The sequence below is a fragment of the Bos javanicus genome, chromosome 8 (assembly GCF_032452875.1).
Source record: "Bos javanicus breed banteng chromosome 8, ARS-OSU_banteng_1.0, whole genome shotgun sequence".
Lineage (NCBI taxonomy): Eukaryota > Metazoa > Chordata > Mammalia > Artiodactyla > Bovidae > Bos > Bos javanicus.
Window position 1 is genome coordinate 100,640,568 of NC_083875.1, and position 17,834 is coordinate 100,658,401.

Below are 17,834 nucleotides of genomic sequence, written 5' to 3' on the forward strand. Positions count from 1 at the left end.
AGGTTATTTCAAAAATTTAGAACATCCTTGTACATACACTATGTCATAAAATATAAGACACCATCAGTGAGAAGACACCACCCAATTCCATAAATACCCAAATGCAAAATGTACATCTTGGAATTTACAAAATATGGTATATGCTTATACATTAGTATGACTTTTATCTTGAGAAATATCCTCAGATGGGTCTGAGCATTTTTAACCCTTTAGTTACATACTGCCAAATGCCCTTCAATTTCTTCCCTACACATAATATGTGAGTATAATTTTTATCTCATGACACCCTTGTCAACTCTGGGTATTGAGATTTTTACTCAAATTTGTTCATCTAACAGGATAAAAAATGGCATCTCATTTTAGTTTTAATTTGAACTACATGAGGTGTATAACATCTAATCATTTTAGTGTATTTATTGGCCCTTTATTTTCCACACATTATGACATGCCAAGGTGTTATAAATATTACTGATTTTGTGAGAGGTGTAAAGACACTTGAGGAAGAAGGTTTGCGTCTTAGGATCACTTGTATCACTGTACCATACACCGCTCAGATTCTTACAGGATGACACACATCACCCATCACAAAGTCTCATGAGGATAGCCGACTCCGTCCGTGTGAGGTCCTGAACCCTTGCAACCAACCTCCACAATCCGGGGGCAGTGGGAGCCTGGGTCACGTGTGACCGAAGAGGCACTGGTATTCTAGACGTGCCGCTGCCAACTCCCCCGCCAAGGCCACTTTGTGGTTTTCTATCTAAAACTTTAACTTCATTATGTTCACTGAGAAGTTGCATATAATTGTTAAAACTGGAAAACAAAGTCTACCAATAGGAATTGTTTATATAAATTATGGCAAATTGATAAAATAATATGTAGCCATTAAAACGGCATTGAACACACTGGTGTATTTAAAATGGGTAACCAACAAAGATTCACGTACAGCACATGGAACTCTATTCAACGTTATGTGGCAGCCTTGATGGCAGTGGGGGTTTGGGGGAGAAGGAATAATCTATATTTATGGCTGAGTCCCTTCACTGTTCATCTGAAACTATCACAACATTGTTAATCAGCTATCAGATCAGATCAGATCAGTCGCTCAGTCGTGTCCGACTCTTTGCGACCCCAATACAAAATAAAAAGTTCAAAAAATTGCGTTGAAGTATATTTATGACATAAAATTATCCTCAATAAAATATTAACTAGAAATTCATGTTTACAAAATAGCATGGGTCTACACACAAATGCAGTACAGTAATATATATATTAATATACGTTAATATAGTAATAATTATTTCTGGAACTGCAGGTTATCTCAATTTCATTCTTTTTTTTAGTATTTTTCAAATTTTTGCAAAAAACATATACAGCAATAATATTTTTCAATTTAAAAACTCTAAAGCAATAGTCAATATCACTCTTAATGCTAAATCACTGAGAAATATGATTAGTGTCCAAAACAAAAAGAATGTCCACTGTCATGTGAATTAATACTGCTTCAAATAATCTTCTAAGCACTTTACTATTCTTGTACTTCCTCATTTAATCCTTACAACAGCCCTATGAGTTCAGCACTCTTACACACCCAGTTTAAAGATGAGAAAATTGAGGCACAGGGTGGCTTGAGAACTTAAGTGCTTCCCCTGCCTCCTAGTAGGTGGGTAAGCCAGGATTCAGACATTTACTAGTTGGTTGTAGAGTTCATGCATCTAACCAGGACGGGATCACCACTGTGTTCTAAAACACTACTCTGAGAGTTCTGTAGAGACGGCTTTCTGAGAATGAAATAAGTATAATTACTGGAAAGGGCAAAGAAATCCCATAACACACTTTGGAGTACCCTTAATAAAAGTTGTATGTCAATTATATCTTAAAAAAACAGAAGAAAAAAACATTCAGCGTCTACATGAAGAAAACACCCAAATTCTACTTGAAGGTATATCAGACTTGAATAGATTGAGTCTTAACAATATTATAAGTGAGGAATGTGAATATTTTACATGTGTTACTCTTTTGAATAAATGACTTACTTGCAATTTAAGTTAAATTCCATATAAAAATTGCTGTTAGTATCTTATAACTATTACTATTCTAAGATATCATACAAATATTTGAATTTTACAATCACAATGTCACTTAGTTTTCTTAGTACTTATCATCCTGAAACATTCTGGCTAATACTTTCAAAGAATTACATATCTATGAAGATCATTATGCACAGGATCAGGTTATCCAGTCATCCTAGAACTCTTGATGAATAAATAGGCGAAAGGTCATTTTTCTAATTTGCCCTACTCTTCTGGAATGATTTTCTTAGTTTGCACAACAGTTTCCCCAACTACCCACACTAAATAATTTCATTACCGATTGCAAAGCCATTTTCATAGTCATAATTATATTCAAGGCAGTATTTTTTGGTCAAGTCCTCCAGTCTGCAGTCAATGTCATCAGCATCACTACAAAATGACGGGACCTGTAAATAAAAAAAAACGGAAGAGGACAAACTGTGCTTCACATCTGGGTGTGCCTTGGATAAGCTCTATGCTCCTTTTCTTCACGTCTCCATCAGCAGGAAGGAAGGACGGACCCGAGAGTGCTCCCTGTCCTTAAAAAGGCTCCTGACCCTCCTCCTTGCCCTCCCCCACCTCCTCTCAGTACAGTGGATCAAGATCAGTCTGATGCCTTTTCTCTCTGTTTACATCACTTACTGCAAGAAACTCAGGACTCCCAGGATATCTGCCTCTAAACTTTCATCTCAATTGAGTTTTGTTTTTTTTTTTTTTAAATAAAGTATAGCTGATTTACAGTTTTATGTTAATGACTCTTTAGATCCCTTTTCTCTGACCCCATCTCCCACCTCCTCCAAGTAAAGTCCTCAAAACTTTCCTTGGTGCCCTCTGAAATTCACAGTCAAGAAGCAGTCAAACCCTTATTAGTATTCACCTCCTCTATGTTCTCTTCACTTTTGCTCTCAATGAAACCTGACTTGCTTGTTTTTTTAGGTGGTGGTCATGGAGGTGAGGAAGTGCCCTCCTCACTCTTTAGTGCTGTTTCTAGCTCATACTCCCATGAACCTCCTTGAAGCCTGAGTTTTGAAGCTCCCACAATAAGCTATACCACACACTGATCTCCTTGTGCCCGTCACCTACAGCCCTCGCCTATTCCGGGTCACTTCCTCATTCCAAGAACCTTAGTAAGTGTCCCTGGGATAGCCCTTGGTGATTTCTATATGCAGCCAGCTGATCCTTCCATCACCTTGAATTCTCACTTCCTCTTCCATCTTCCAGCTTTGTCACTTACTCTCACAGTCATACCCTCAGATCTTGTCATTACCAGTAACTGCACCCTCTCTTAGACCCAGGCATCCAACACCTCTTCTGTAATCCACTGACACTGTCACCTCTTCACTGTCCCTCAGCCCCTGATGTCTTCACTTCCTTATTTACCCATCTTGGATCCCGTCTTGATCCATCACCATAAATTACTTACTCCCTTGCACACACCCTCCTCGGTCTATCACCATGAATTACTCCTTTGCATGCGCCCTTCTCAATTTGTCTGGAGAACTTTAACCCCAGTTAAATTTATTGCTCTGCTTTCTCCACATTTGTGCCCACATGCTCAACTATAGCCTCAGAGAAAACACATGCCTGCTTACGGCCAATCCTACATTTCTCTAGTATATTCACTTATGCTCTCCTAGAAAATCATTTTGTACCACATTCTCTTTTCTCAAACCTCCAACAGCTCCTCCCCAACCTTACTCCAGACTGATCATTCTGCATCTTTTTGCACAGATCAGATAGTCACAAAAGATCCTTCTTTCACACATATCACACGTGGACTCACTCCTGTACCTGTGCTCATGTACTCCACCCCTTCTCGACACCTCTCTTTCTCACACTCTATATCCAATCTACTACTATTGCATCTACTTTCAGAATCTATCCAAAATCTAAGCCACTCAACTCTGTTAGGGATACAAGTGTATATATATATATATATTTTGTATGTACTCAAGATAGTTCTGGAGTTAACTACACATTAAGTTGCTTAGAGGACTATGATTTCACAGAAGTTATATATACATACACACATATATATAATAGAAATATATAAAAAACATATAAAAACATTTATATACACACACATATATATAGAACATTTTCTGCTTTCAAGATGCTTAGTACACTTAAATACATTGCTTTGCTCTCCTGGAATCCTGAAAGAGTCCTAAACTTGCATGAAAAAGAAAACCCTTTACACGTCCAGTGATCATAAAAGAAAAACAGACTACAAGGGCATTTCTGTCATATTTTAAATAACAAAGCAGACATTCTCAAACCAAAGGGACTCTAAGTTTTTCTGAATGTTTTAAGAAATTCAAAGTGCTTTAACACAGATTTACTTAAAATTCACTCCAGGAGACCAAAACCTATGAATAATTCTAAATATGAGGAGCAAGTTTGGGTCACAAAGAAAAAGGAAATCATCAAGACAAAGAATTTCTGTTGTAGGTGATGCAAAGCAACTACGGAAACTCAACAGCATCCTTTAAAATATGGCAACCAACCAAGGAATGCTACTGACATACCATTTTCCCCAGAGTGGTCTCAAATGCTTCAGAAAATTTCTTCAACAGATCTGTGTCATCACAGCGAGTTGCTTTGTACAGCATCTCAAAGGACTTGTACCCATGATTTGCAAAACGTTTTACTGGAAAAAACCAGTTTCAGTTGGTTAGTGTTTTCAAAACACAAATTTAATTTCTGTGGAATTAAACTGGTATTTTCATCCCAACATGGTTTGCAGGATTGTTATAAAAACAAAAGTTGATAGTTAAGGAATGTTTCCAGGCATTAATCGATCATAATAAACCACCAGCCAAGCAGCCGTGTACCCAGTTACCTGGTGACATATTTGCTTTCATATATTATTCTTTACCTTCCAATTATATGACAAAGTGAACATTTAAGGGAGAAAGAGATACAAACATTTTTTTCAATATATTCCTGGGAATCTTTGAAAAATTCTAGTTGCAAAGATATTATATAAGTTTATAATACATATGTTTATATTATATTTTCAATCAATAGACACTAAAAAATTTCTGAATGGTATGTGAAATTATATTTCTTAAAAGTGTAATTTCACAGAGATAAACTTTTCCTTGGATCAGAAGTTTAGAAGTTAAGACTCAGCAAGAAGTCTCAAAATATTCACAGTCTCCTAACAATATCAACATTAAAATCCTACGGTCTAAATCTTTGATAGAGGTAAGTAATATCACTTATATTTACCAAATTTAGGAACAATACAGCTCAAGTAAGTGGGTTTTACTTTGTAAGACACTGGCATTTAAACTTCATCTATAGTAGGGGACCAAAGATTCACTCCAGAGATTATTATTATTATTTTAATTCTTTGTCAGTTTTATTTTTTAAAACTTTATTTATTTTAATACACAAGATGAAGACATTAGATTATTTTTAGAATAATACACAAGATTACAGAATACCTCTAAATCACTTTTAAAAAAGAGTATGACTGATCCGACTGCATCATGCTCTTACTTTAAATATAAGTTCTTCTCCAGACATCAGACTATAGTTCAAGTTCACAGCTCAAGAATGACATGCTGACTCTTCTGACAATTCTGGTGAATAATAATGAAGGGGCCAAGATGGTTTTCCCATAAACTGAGTCTTATCCTACAGCAATCCAATCAGCAATAAGATTCTGGGCTAATATTTTAAATTGAGGGATGGACATTTCTCCTATCTATAAACACTTCAAATTCATGGCACTATTTTCTACTTACCAAATCTAAACCCTGTAGTAAGGCAATTTTCCTCTTTAATGTTAAGAAATTTACACATATAGGTAGTCGAACACATATTCACACATACTAAAGAAGCCCAGAAAAATTTAGAACTTACTAGCACAGTCTGGCCATTCAGTGGAATATGGTGGTTTCCAGATACCATCTTCATAAGCACAATAATACTTGTCAGTAGATCCTTCTGTGAAATCATAGCCCTCTAAGCAACTTAATGAGCAGTTAACACCAGTACTATCTTGAGTACATACAAAATCCCCATTTACAGGTGTAAATGGAACTTCACAGGGGGAACCTGTGTAAAAAAATTGAATTATTCATATACAGTGGTATTAAAATATAAATTAAAATCTAAGTGTCTAAGCTGAATTTTGAAAAGGATTCCTCCTGTCCACCCCTACTCCTAGAAAAACTTTCACAATAAATCCATAGTGTGAGGCTGCTGCAATTTCTGCTTTTCGATTCCTAGGTGGGTACAGCTAAAAAGCTGTACCAATGTGCAATTAATTACATGTGCATAACTGTGCATATGTTATGAAAAGCTAAAAGTACTTCTGATGTGCAACTGTTATTTTCGGCATTTTTTAATAAAAAGGAAAACCAAATAACATTACATAGCAACAAATTTTTGGAATCTGTCTCCCCAAGCATTCAAAATAGAATCATGACAACAATACTTTGTAACTTTAGAGAAAATATTAATAAGTGGTTACAGACTAGCTCGGAAGAAAGCACGTGTATTTACCATGAAGTGAAGTAATAATTGGAAACCTCAATATAATCCGTCAGTATTCTAACTTTAAACAGCTGTGTTCATAGCCTATTTTCTATCACAAAGGAGAGTGCAATAGTGATTACACATCTCAAGTGTCAGCTGGATTTCGGAGGCTTATGCAGAGTATACCTTTTACGATAATGTGGATGTCACATGTTCTATTATTGCCTGAGGGGTCAGTGGCTGTATACCGCACTATCGTCTCCCCTTGAGGGAACAGGTCTCCTGGTGTATGGCTTCTGGTGATGGTCAACATGGCCCCTAAAAAGGAGAGAAGGAGAAAGGAGGACTCCAATCTGGGGGTTATTGTGTGCAGTCACTTTATGTGATTTGAATTTTCATTTACTCTTTATACAAACCAGCTGAACATTCTATTGGTACTAACTGGGCTGCTAACAGAAAATAAACTATAAAATCTTACACTAAACTATAGAAATAGTTGACTCAAAAGCCTCATTAAATGAAGGCATTCTTGCTAAATAGATTATTTTCCTTTACTAGGTCAGTCTCTGTGAATACTGGAAATTTAATTAAGAAATCTATTTCACTTGCATTCTTGTTTTCAGGGTGTTTGTGAAAACTTTAAAGTGAACTTCAGCTATATTTGCTCACTTTTTTCTGTTTTCCCATGAGCTTTTATAACATTTTTGGCAAATGTTTAAGAACTGAGTATGAATACATAGAACTGCATTAGACTTGCCAATAGGATGCATAGCTTATGTCTCTAGGATAAAGGAAGCTTAGAGGCTCAATGAATTTACTAGCACACTTTCAAATAAAATACACTGTACAAGTTTAATAAATCCCCACTGAATAATGAATGAAAAGCCATGGACAGGTAAGATTAACAATGTTAAAATATATAGAATTATCCTAGCATTAAAACATCTTATGTAATTATCCATGCTACTATATTTAGATGTAATTTGCTTTTTATTTCTCTTTCATCTTTTTACAAGCTTTGTATTTGGTGGTAACATGTTGACGAGAAGATACCCGCATTCTCACCTGAGTTGTCTGAAAACTGAGGCTCATCCCAGGTCACAGCATGCTCCTTCTCAGAGACCTGGACAGGAGGTGGGGACCTGCACCAGTCTATGCTAGGTGGCTCTACATCTAAAAAACATGAAATCAGAGGATGAAGTCACAACTGATGTTCAAAACTGATGAGGAGGGTTGCAAGAGAGAATAGAAGTCTACTTGTGCAGGCGGAGAACCTTGACACAAGGCTGGCCCTGGGATCCCTTTGATGATGACATGGTAAAGAATCCACCTGCCAGTGCAGGAACTGTAAGAGATGTGGGTTCAATCCCTAGGTCAGGAAGACCCCTGGAGGAGGAAATGGCAACCAATGCCAATATTCTTGCCAGGATAATCCCATGGACAGAGGAGCCTGGTGGGCTATAGTCCTCGGGGTTGCAAACAGTTCCACACAACTGAGCACTCATGCATGTTTCATCCCTGATCTCAACATCACAAGAAAAAGCTGATTCTTGCTATGCTTCACTCTACTTGTTGAAGAAATACCAGATTGCTAAAACCACCATGAACACAGCAGCAGAAACGGTAAATTTGGGAGCATTTAATTTGTGAGTTTCACCAGTGGCAGTTGAGCTGATCCACCCAGAAGTGAAGTAAACATTCCCAGATAATGAGAAGGCATGAAATGACCAAGGCAATGCTTTCACAGGGATCTCTTGAATGACCCTCCTCTTAACTGAAGGGCTGACAGATGCTGCATGGAAGACCAACGGGCAGAGATCTGAGTCATGCTGCAGAATATGTAAGACATTTAAGTGTCGTTGTCACTGTTAAGTTTCTCGTCATGTCTGACTCTTTGCGACCCCATGGGCTATAGCATATCAGGGTTCCCTGGTGTTCACTATCTCCCAAAGTTTGCTCAAACTCATGTCCATTGAGTCGATGGTGCCATCCAACCATCTCATCCTCTGTTAGACTGCTGCTCTCAATCTTTCCCAGCATCAGGCTCTTTTCCCATGAGTCAACTCTTTGCATCAGGTGGCCAAAGTATTAGAGCTTCAGCTTCAGCGTCAATCGTTCCAATGAATATCCAGGGCTGAGGACTGGTTTGATCTCCTTGGTGTCCAGGGACTCTCAAGAGTCTTCTCCAGTACCATAGTTCGAAAGCGTCAATTCTTCTGCACTCGGTCTTTTTATGGTCCAACTCTTACATCTGTATATGACTACAGGGAAAACCATAGTTTTGATTACACGAACCCTTGTCAGAAAAAAAGTGAGGATGTGATATTGCTGGAAGGCCAGGAGATTACATCCACAGGTGGGACTCTGAGGTCTAAGATGCCTAGGTTGATCAATTCCAGGTAAAGACAATAAACAGGGTGTGGACACGGGAATACGGGGCTGCAATGAAGAGGGGGTGAAAGCCACGGTAGAAATGAAAGATCTGTGAGTCTGTTGCTGGGCACTGTAATCTACATTGAAGGAAGGGTTTGAGGGGGTGCGGGTGAGCCAGGTTTCACACTCGGGTGGAATGCGGTAGAATTTGAGGAGGTCAGTAAAGTACAACCAAGAAGTAGTAAAGGAGGACATTTTCACAGAACTGTTGATTTTTGCATATACAAAATGTCCTTCTATCTGTAATAACACGTCTTTGAGGGAGCCTGGATGAACAGTAATTTTCTTATTATATAGGTAAAGAGTCTCAAACCAGGCAAATTTACGAGACTTGCCTGAGGTCAGTAAACCGGTAAATTACAGTCACAGGCATCAAGACTAGGATGATATAGTATCTATGTATATGGAAACACATATCCTGAAATGAAATGAGCTGTACCTATAAGAATATACAGATCTCTGTTTGATGCTAAGTCTTGTGAATATTCAGTTTTTCTCTTTTCCTAGTATTTGCATTTCCTTAGTGTAGGATCTTTGATTTACTGCTTTCTTAGGCTGTGAACTCTCAACCAGTGATGGAGCCTCTTTGGCTCACAAGTCTCCCTGGCCATAGCACAGCACCTGGCCCACAACAGATGCTCAGAAAAAGTTGTTGCATAAAGAAAAGAATGAAGGAATGCTTGTAGGAGGCCAGTGCACTTTGAGAATTCGGAATCAAGCCAACGCATAGTTAAATTTATAAATCTAACAGTACTTACTATGCTCCCCAAAGAAAGTGCAAATGAAATAGTTCCAAGATTTTCTAAAGTTATCTGATTTTAGCCAAACATTTAAAAACTGAAGTTTGGGGATGACAGAGAGCAGTCCTCAGAGGCCACTGAGTGTCAAATAGCTGGGGGTCCCAGCAGATGCAGCATCTCCAGAAAAAGAAAGTCCATTTCAAAGCACATGAGGCAGCATTCTGTGGAATGTGAAGCAAAAGCATTCCTACTCCTCTCATCTATCATTAAGACACCAACACTCTGTCATCTGAGGAAAACAAGAAAATGTAGGCTTTGGACTGTTTTCCGTCTCCCTCTCCTCCTGCCTTTCTGGTCTCTTTACCTCCCCTTCTTCCGTTCCCTCCTCCCTGCCATTTCCTTGCTCTCTTTCAGAATTTGAAAAGTCAGCTAGTATCTAGCTAGACACGTGAGTATACTTTTTACATTTCACCATGCTGACTCTTCATTGTGAAAAATGAAAACGTGGCAAACTCTTGATTCACAGGTCCATGTTTAAAATCACAGCACCATAAAAATAAATCCAACATATTTTTCATGTGACAGGTGATGTTCATGTTTAAAACATTCAAAAGGCAATTAAAGACAACTAAGCACTAGAACATAAACATAGATTTTTATGTAAGTCAGTTTATTTACTTTCACCAAAACTTATCATTTCTAGGGTAAGAAGCCAGTTTGATACACATTTCAAGAGGTTATGTAAAATTCTTAAAATGAATTCAATGTACTGAATTTTAAAATAAACACTAAACATGTATATGAAACCAAAAGAGCAAAATGTTAGTATATTTACATAGAGCTTAATGCAGGTCAGGAAGCAACAGTTAGAACTGGACATGGAACAACAGACTGGTTTCAAATAGGAAAAGGAGTACATGAAGGCTGTATATTGTCATACTGCTTTTTTAACTTATATGCAGAGTACATCATGAGAAACGCTGGGCTGGAAGAAGCACCAGCTGGAATCAAGATTGCTGGGAGAAATATCAATAACCTCAGATATGCAGATGACACCACCCTTATGGCAGAAAGTGAAGAAGAACTAAAGAGCCTCTTGATGAAAGTGAAAGAGGAGAGTGCAAATGTTGGTTTAAAGCTCAACATTCAGAAAACTAAGATCATGGCATCTGGTCCCATCACTTCAAGGGAAATGGATGGGGAAACAGTGGAAGACTATATTTTGTTGGGCTCCAAAATCACTGCAGATGGTGATTACAGCCATGAAATTAAAAGATGCTTACTCCTTGGAAGGAAAGTTATGACCAACCTAGACAGCATGTTAAAAAGCAGAGACATCACTTTGTCAACAAAGGTCTGTCTAGTCAAGGCTATGGTTTTTCCAGTAGTCATGTATAGATATGAGAGTTGGACTATAACGAAAGCTAAGCGCCAAAGAAATTGATGCTTTTGAACTGAGGTGTTGGAGAAGACTCTTGAGAGTCCCTTGGACTGCAAGGAGATCCAACCAGTCCATCCTAAAGGAGATCAGTCCTGGGTGTTCACTGGAAGGACTGATGTTGAAGCTGAAACTCTAATATTTTGGCCACCTGATGCGAAGAGTTGACTCACTGGAAAAGACACTGATGCTGGGAGGGATTGGGGGCAGGAGGAGAAGGGGACGACAGAGGATGAGATGGCTGGATGGCATGACCGACTCGATGGACGTGAGTCTCATTGAACTGCGGGAGTTGGTGATGGACAGGGAGGCCTGGCGTGCTGCGGTTCATGGGGTCGCAAAGAGTCGGACATGACTTGAATGACTGAACTGAACTGAAAGTGTCAGGCGCTACTTCAAGTAGTTTGTATATCTTAACAAATTAAAAACCTCACAATAACCCTATGAGGTAATATATTTATTAATTCTATTTCTGGATGAAGAAATAATCACAGAGAAGTGGCCACTCTGTCTTAAGTAGGAGAGATGGCTCTGGAGTCAAGCAGTTTGTGTTCACAGTCTGTACTTTTGAGCACTACAGACCACCTCATTCATATATTCCCCACATATTAAGTCTTATTGGTGGCTATCTATCTGGGCTTCCCTGGTGATTCAGATGGTAAAGACTCTGCCTGCAATGCAAGAGACTTGAGTTCAATCCCTGAGTCAGGAAGATCCTCTGGGGAATGGAATGCCTACCCACTTCAGTATTCTTGCCTGGAGAGTGAAAGTTAAAGTGAAGTCGCTCAGTTGTGTCCAACTCTTTGCGACCCCATGGACTGTAGACTACCAGGCTCCTCCATCCATGGGATTTTCCAGGCAAGAGTACTGGAGTGGGTTGCCATTTCCCAGTACCATCTAGTATCTACTGAATATCTATTGAATTGACTGAAAGTACAAACACCAGTTAGGAGATGATGGAGTAAACCAGGTCAAGAAAATGAAATTAAAAAGGACTGATCTATAGCAGTGGGGTGTGAGGATGGAGAGATGGGGACAGATTTCAGAGATATTAAGTAGATGAAACCAGTAGAACCTGATAACTTATTGGATGTTGGTGACAGAGGGAGAGGAGTCAAGAATGACTTCCAGATTTCTTGTCTGGTAACTAGGTCTTCACTCTGTTTTCTGAGCTAAGAAATATCTTAAGTTTGAGTGAATGTGAAATGCCTGTGGGGCATTCACATGGGAAAGTTCAGTAGGAAGTTTTATATACAAATTTGAAATTCAGAAGAGAAATCTGAGCTGGAGACAGAAATCCAGGAGTTATCAGTTAGCAAAATTACCGGGAAAACTAGAGAGAAAGAAAGAGGGTCAAGGCTGGAATCCTGGGGATGATCCACATTTGAGAGTTGGTCTAAGGAAGAGAAACCTAAAAAAGCAATCAAGGAGGGAAAAAATGAGAATAATGGGGGAAAGAAACAAGAAAGACCGGTGTCCAAGAAGATAGGAAAGGAGGCAGTTTTGATAAAGAGAACATTGTCAACAATGTAAAATCTATGGAAACATTATATAAAATAAGCTAAAAAGTGTGCAGTAGGATTAACTCTAGAGATTACCTGGTGACCTTGATTTCTATGAGTAGAGGAGACAGAAGCCAGAATTGAGCGACTTTAAGAATAAATGGCAGTTAAGCCAAAAGATATGGCAACCACTGGGGAATTTTCAAAAGGCTCAGATAGAAAGGAATCAGGGATATAGTGATCGTTAAAGGGTACATGGAGAAGGAAACGGCAACCCACTCCAGTATTCTTGCCTGGAGAATCCCATGGACAGAGAAGCCTGGTAGGCTACAGTCCATGGGGTCACAAAGAGTCACACATGACTGAGCAACTTCAGAAGAAAGGATACATAGGTTTCAAAGAGGAAGCTGCTTCAATGACAGAAGGAAGAATCAGTGAAAATGAAGTTGTTGAAGATAAACAAGAGGCAAAGCTTTTGGGGGTTCTGGATTATTTTCACAAATTTACCAAAGTAATCTGAAGACTTACCAATAACCTTGATATGGAAGGTGCAGCTGGCTTGGTTGCTGGATGGGTCAGTTGCCGTGTATGTGACAGCAACATCTCCAATTGGGAAAAGATAAGGTGGGGTAAAAGCTGGATGAACGTGGATTGATACCTTTTGGAAAGAAATTTCCAAATATTTGGAAAGTTAAAGTTAACATTAATAGTACTTTTATTACTTTTTGGTTTATAATATATAATTGGCAAAGTGAAGTTAAAAATGACACAATATTTTACATATAGTAAAAAGGAAAAAAAAAATCAGGCATAGCCTTTGGTGTATTCCTTTCTAGGTTATTCTACGTAGGCAGTTTATAGAGTTCGGATAGATATGAAATGTTGTTCCTTATTTATTAAACACAATATCTTAGAACATTTTTTAGGCTCTTACATATTTTCTGAAAACTTATGACTGTTAAATATCTTTATAACTTAGGAAATAAGTATATGGTACTTTTTTTTAAAGAAAAATCTATTCAAGGACATTTAAATTGGTCCCAAACTTGACTGGTATAAGCAGCACTAGGAAAAATGGTTTTGCACAGACACTAAAAAAATATTTTTATTATGTCCTATTCTTCCTAGGAATAGATTAACCTCAAATTCATTAAACTTTTACTCATAGGTAATACAAAATTTATTTCCCAGATTTTGGTAAAAATTTGCGTCCCCACTGTTAGTATTTGATAGGACCAGTATCAAAGTTCCCATTCAGAGTTCTCTGATCTATGTTAAATATCATTATTTTTTGATAAATCAAAAATATGGCATCAGGTCATCGTTTTAATTTCCAATTTCTTACTGTCTCATGGTAAGATTAAATTCTCACACGACTGCATGAGATAGATGTATTCTTCTCTTTTTGAATCATATGTTTGCACTTAGTCCATTTGAAAATTATGTGATAAAGATAAACTTACATTAATATGTAATAAACATTCTAACATTTGAGAAATTCAAAGCATTTTTCTCTAGTTTGCTGTTTACCTTTTGAGAAATATTTTAAAAATACAATTTAAAAAAAATTGTATTTTTAAAAAATATTTCAACACACAGGTACTTCATTTAGTCTAAATTCTCATGGATCCTAAAGTATGTCCCTGCACTCTTCTTAGTGTTTGATGACAATGACCATGTTGACAATGATCATATATATTTTCATAGGCCTCTTAGGCAGCATGCAATGCACACATCACCTACAGAACAGTAAGTCCTAGAAGCCTGGAAATCACATTTAAATCAGACTTAGAAGTTGAGTTTGGTTACCTAAATACCATATGATCTTTCTTACAAGTGGAGGAAAAAAAAAAAAAGAACTACAGATACAGAGAACAGTATGGTGGTTGCCAGAAGACAGGTCTGGGGGTGGTCAAAATGAGAGAAAGTGGACAAAGGTACAAATTTCCACTTATAAGTTCTGGAGATGTAATACAGATACTCGATGGACGTGAGTCTCAGTGAACTCCGGGAGTTGGTGATGGATAGGGAGGCCTGGCGTGCTGTGATTCATGGGGTCGCACAGAGTCGGACACGACTGAGCGACTGATGTGATCTGATCTGATCTGAATACAGATACAGAGTGATAGTTCTATTAAATGATACACTATAAAAAGTTATCTTTATTGTTAAGTATATTCAACACAATTATCAGAACATATTGTGTTGCTTGTTGTACCCTTGAACGGCCCTACTTACATACATGTTTACATACAGGTGTGAAAACTCTATACTGTTTAAGAGCATGGTCATGTATGTGAATACTAAAAGTACAGACTGCAGATGGTGTTAAATTCCTAATTCCTTTTCTAATATCTGATGGATAATTATCTCAAGCTCTTGTATGCAAATACTAAAATACTGTGTTTCGAATAATGCTGGTTTTTGAAAGCAAAGTAAGAAACACTGTTATCTTCTTTAGACTATCATTTCAGGATCATATTTTAAAAGATATGTTTATAAATAGGAACTAAGATTGATTTCCCATCTTTCTTTTTCTTAAAAGATCTTCAGAGCATAGTAAAGGGCCAAGAATTTTTAGCCAAGTAATCTTAGAGGATACACAACACAAAAAATCCACGGAATGAAAAGTTTCTGTTTTTAGAGATTTTCATCTGAGATTTCTAATGAAAAATTCAAGGCTGATCATTCTGTTATCAGATGGGGCATTTGCATTTATGAGTAGAGTACAGCTAGAGACAGTACAATCATTAGAGTACTGGAAAGTTTTCAATAGCACCATTTGAAAAAGGATACAAATATTTGCTCAAACCTTACCTTTTCCCCAGAGTTGTCTTTAGCTGTTGGGATTTGCCAAGTGATATTAGCAGAGTCTTGCTGTTCCTGGGTCTCAGCCTCTATGTCTGCAGGACAGTTGATCTGAGGAGCTTCCACATCTAATTCAGAAAATTCACACAGCAGTTAACTTACTGATGCAGTGATATAATTCTAAGTCATTTAAGAGACTAGGGCATGCATGCTCAGTAGCTAAGTCGTTTGACTCTTTTGTGACCCCATGGACCGTAGCCTGGCAGGCTTCTCTCCATGGGATTTCTCAGGCATGAATAATGGAGTGGATTGACATTTCCTTCTCTAGGAGATCTTTCTCACCCAGGGATCGACCCACGTTTCCTGCATTGACAGGCAGATTCTTTACCATCTGAGCCATCAAGGAAGGCCACAAGAGACAGGTAAGAAATATTTTTAATTCTAATCTAATCATAGAGGATTTCTAACGTACTTCAGCATGGCTTCCAAAGTTCTTCCTGAACTGGTACCTGCTTCTCTCTTAGCCTCTTCACTTACAGATCCCCAATCAGAACTCAGTCTCCACACCAGATGTCCCACAAGAGCACCATGATCCTTCTTATACCTGGGCCTTTGTTCATGCTCTTTTATTTGTCTGAATCAATGCTCTCTTCTTCCTTGAGGCAGGTAACCTCTACTTGTCCTGTAATTCTCAGCTTAGACACAAGCTCCCGAGGAAGCTTTTCTGACCCATTGGTCCATTTTAGGTGCTCACTGCACAACTTCTGATTGCCCTCTGTCCTTCCTAGCCATAATGCACCTTGCCATTTTTAAACTGAATTTCCTCCCTGCAAATAACTGAAGTTCTTTGAATGTCATGATTTCTTATTTCATTGTATTATATAGTACCTGGAATATAATATGAACTTGACAAATACTTTTGGAATGAAATAAACAGAAAAAAATGAATGCTGAGTATGGTAGGAAGGGACTGCACTTGAAAACAGACTGTCAAGTAGCATTAATTAATATGCTAAAATGTCCTGTCAAAGCAAACAACAAATTAAAGGCAAAGATATTTTTTGCAGTGTGAAACTTTGCAGTACAGATACTGCATTAGATGTGGTAACATTCCACATAGCTGCAACAGTCACTGTAGAGCTAAGTTCTTATTATATAATAAATTCTCTTCAGTTATATTAAGTCTTCTGCAACTTGCAGCTGAATATATCCAGATTAATCTGCGTCTCACTTTCTTGTTTCTTAAAAGTTTTATTCAATTTATATTTTCCCTTTCTCAGAGCGGCTACTATGTAGACAACTTCCCCCCACAAAGGTGCATGAGCATATCGACTCTTAAAATCTAAAGAAGCATTTCATTTTTCCTTTAGACTTGAATAATAGTGTGAATGAACTTGGAATTTCAAGTTTATATGCACTCTCCCTTTGTATTCTTAGCACACTGCTACATTTCCTTCTGGCATTTATTTATTTATTTATTTTTTAACTTTACAATATTGTGTTGGTTTTGCCATATATCAACATGAATCCGCCACAGGTATACACATGTTCCCCATCCTGAACCCTCCTCCCTCCCCGTACCATCCCTCTGAGTCGTCCCAGTGCGCCAGCCCCAAGCATCCAGTATGGTTCATCGAACCTGGACTGGTGACTCGTTTCCTTTATGATATTATTCATGTTTCAATGCCATTCTCCCAAATCATCCCACCCTCTCCCAGCCAGAAAGGAAAACATCAATACAGTATACTAACACATATATATATGGACAATAACCCTGTATACGAGACAGCAAAAGAGACACTGATATGTACAACAGCCTTCTGGCATTTAGAGTTGCAAAGGAAAAGTGTAGTGTAGTGTGAGTCTGAATCTTGTTTCCTTTGTGAAGTTCCTCTTTTCTCTCTGGAAACTTCAGATTTTCTCCTTACCTTTGGCCCTACTGGTGGCTCAGACAATAAAGTGTCTGCCTGCAATGCAGGAGACATGGGTTCGATCGCTGGGTCAGGAAGATCCCCTGGAGCAGGAAATGGCAACCCACTCCAGTACTCTTGCCTGGAGAATCCCATGAACGGAGAAGCCTGGTAGGCTATACAGTCCATGGGGTCACAAAAAGTCGGACACAACTGAGCGACTTCACTTTCACTTTGGATCTTAAAAATTTCACAAAGTAGTGAAAGTATGCCTGCCCAATACTCAGAAGCTTTTCGACTCACATTATTCAGTGTTTAGTGCATATGGATAAACAAACTCTTTTCCTCTGATAATGGTACTTTTTATTTTTTATTGAGGTACAGCTGATTTACAATGCTGTGCTAGTTTCAGGTATACAGCAAAGTGATTCAGTGATACATAC

The 17,834-nt window shown here is 38.0% G+C and overlaps 1 protein-coding gene across 1 annotated transcript in view; it reads right to left on the reverse strand.

Moving 5' to 3' along the window:
- The window catches only part of SVEP1 (sushi, von Willebrand factor type A, EGF and pentraxin domain containing 1), a 207,297-nt gene that overhangs the window by 101,793 nt on the left and 87,670 nt on the right, over positions 1-17,834 (reverse strand). Inside the window, exons 8-14 of the mRNA XM_061426467.1 lie at positions 15,491-15,609; positions 13,202-13,331; positions 7,626-7,733; positions 6,747-6,878; positions 5,943-6,137; positions 4,598-4,719; positions 2,368-2,476 (exon numbers count right to left, since the gene is read on the reverse strand). Coding sequence (XP_061282451.1) covers positions 2,368-2,476; positions 4,598-4,719; positions 5,943-6,137; positions 6,747-6,878; positions 7,626-7,733; positions 13,202-13,331; positions 15,491-15,609 — 915 coding nt within the window. The remainder of the gene's footprint in view (positions 1-2,367; positions 2,477-4,597; positions 4,720-5,942; positions 6,138-6,746; positions 6,879-7,625; positions 7,734-13,201; positions 13,332-15,490; positions 15,610-17,834) is intronic.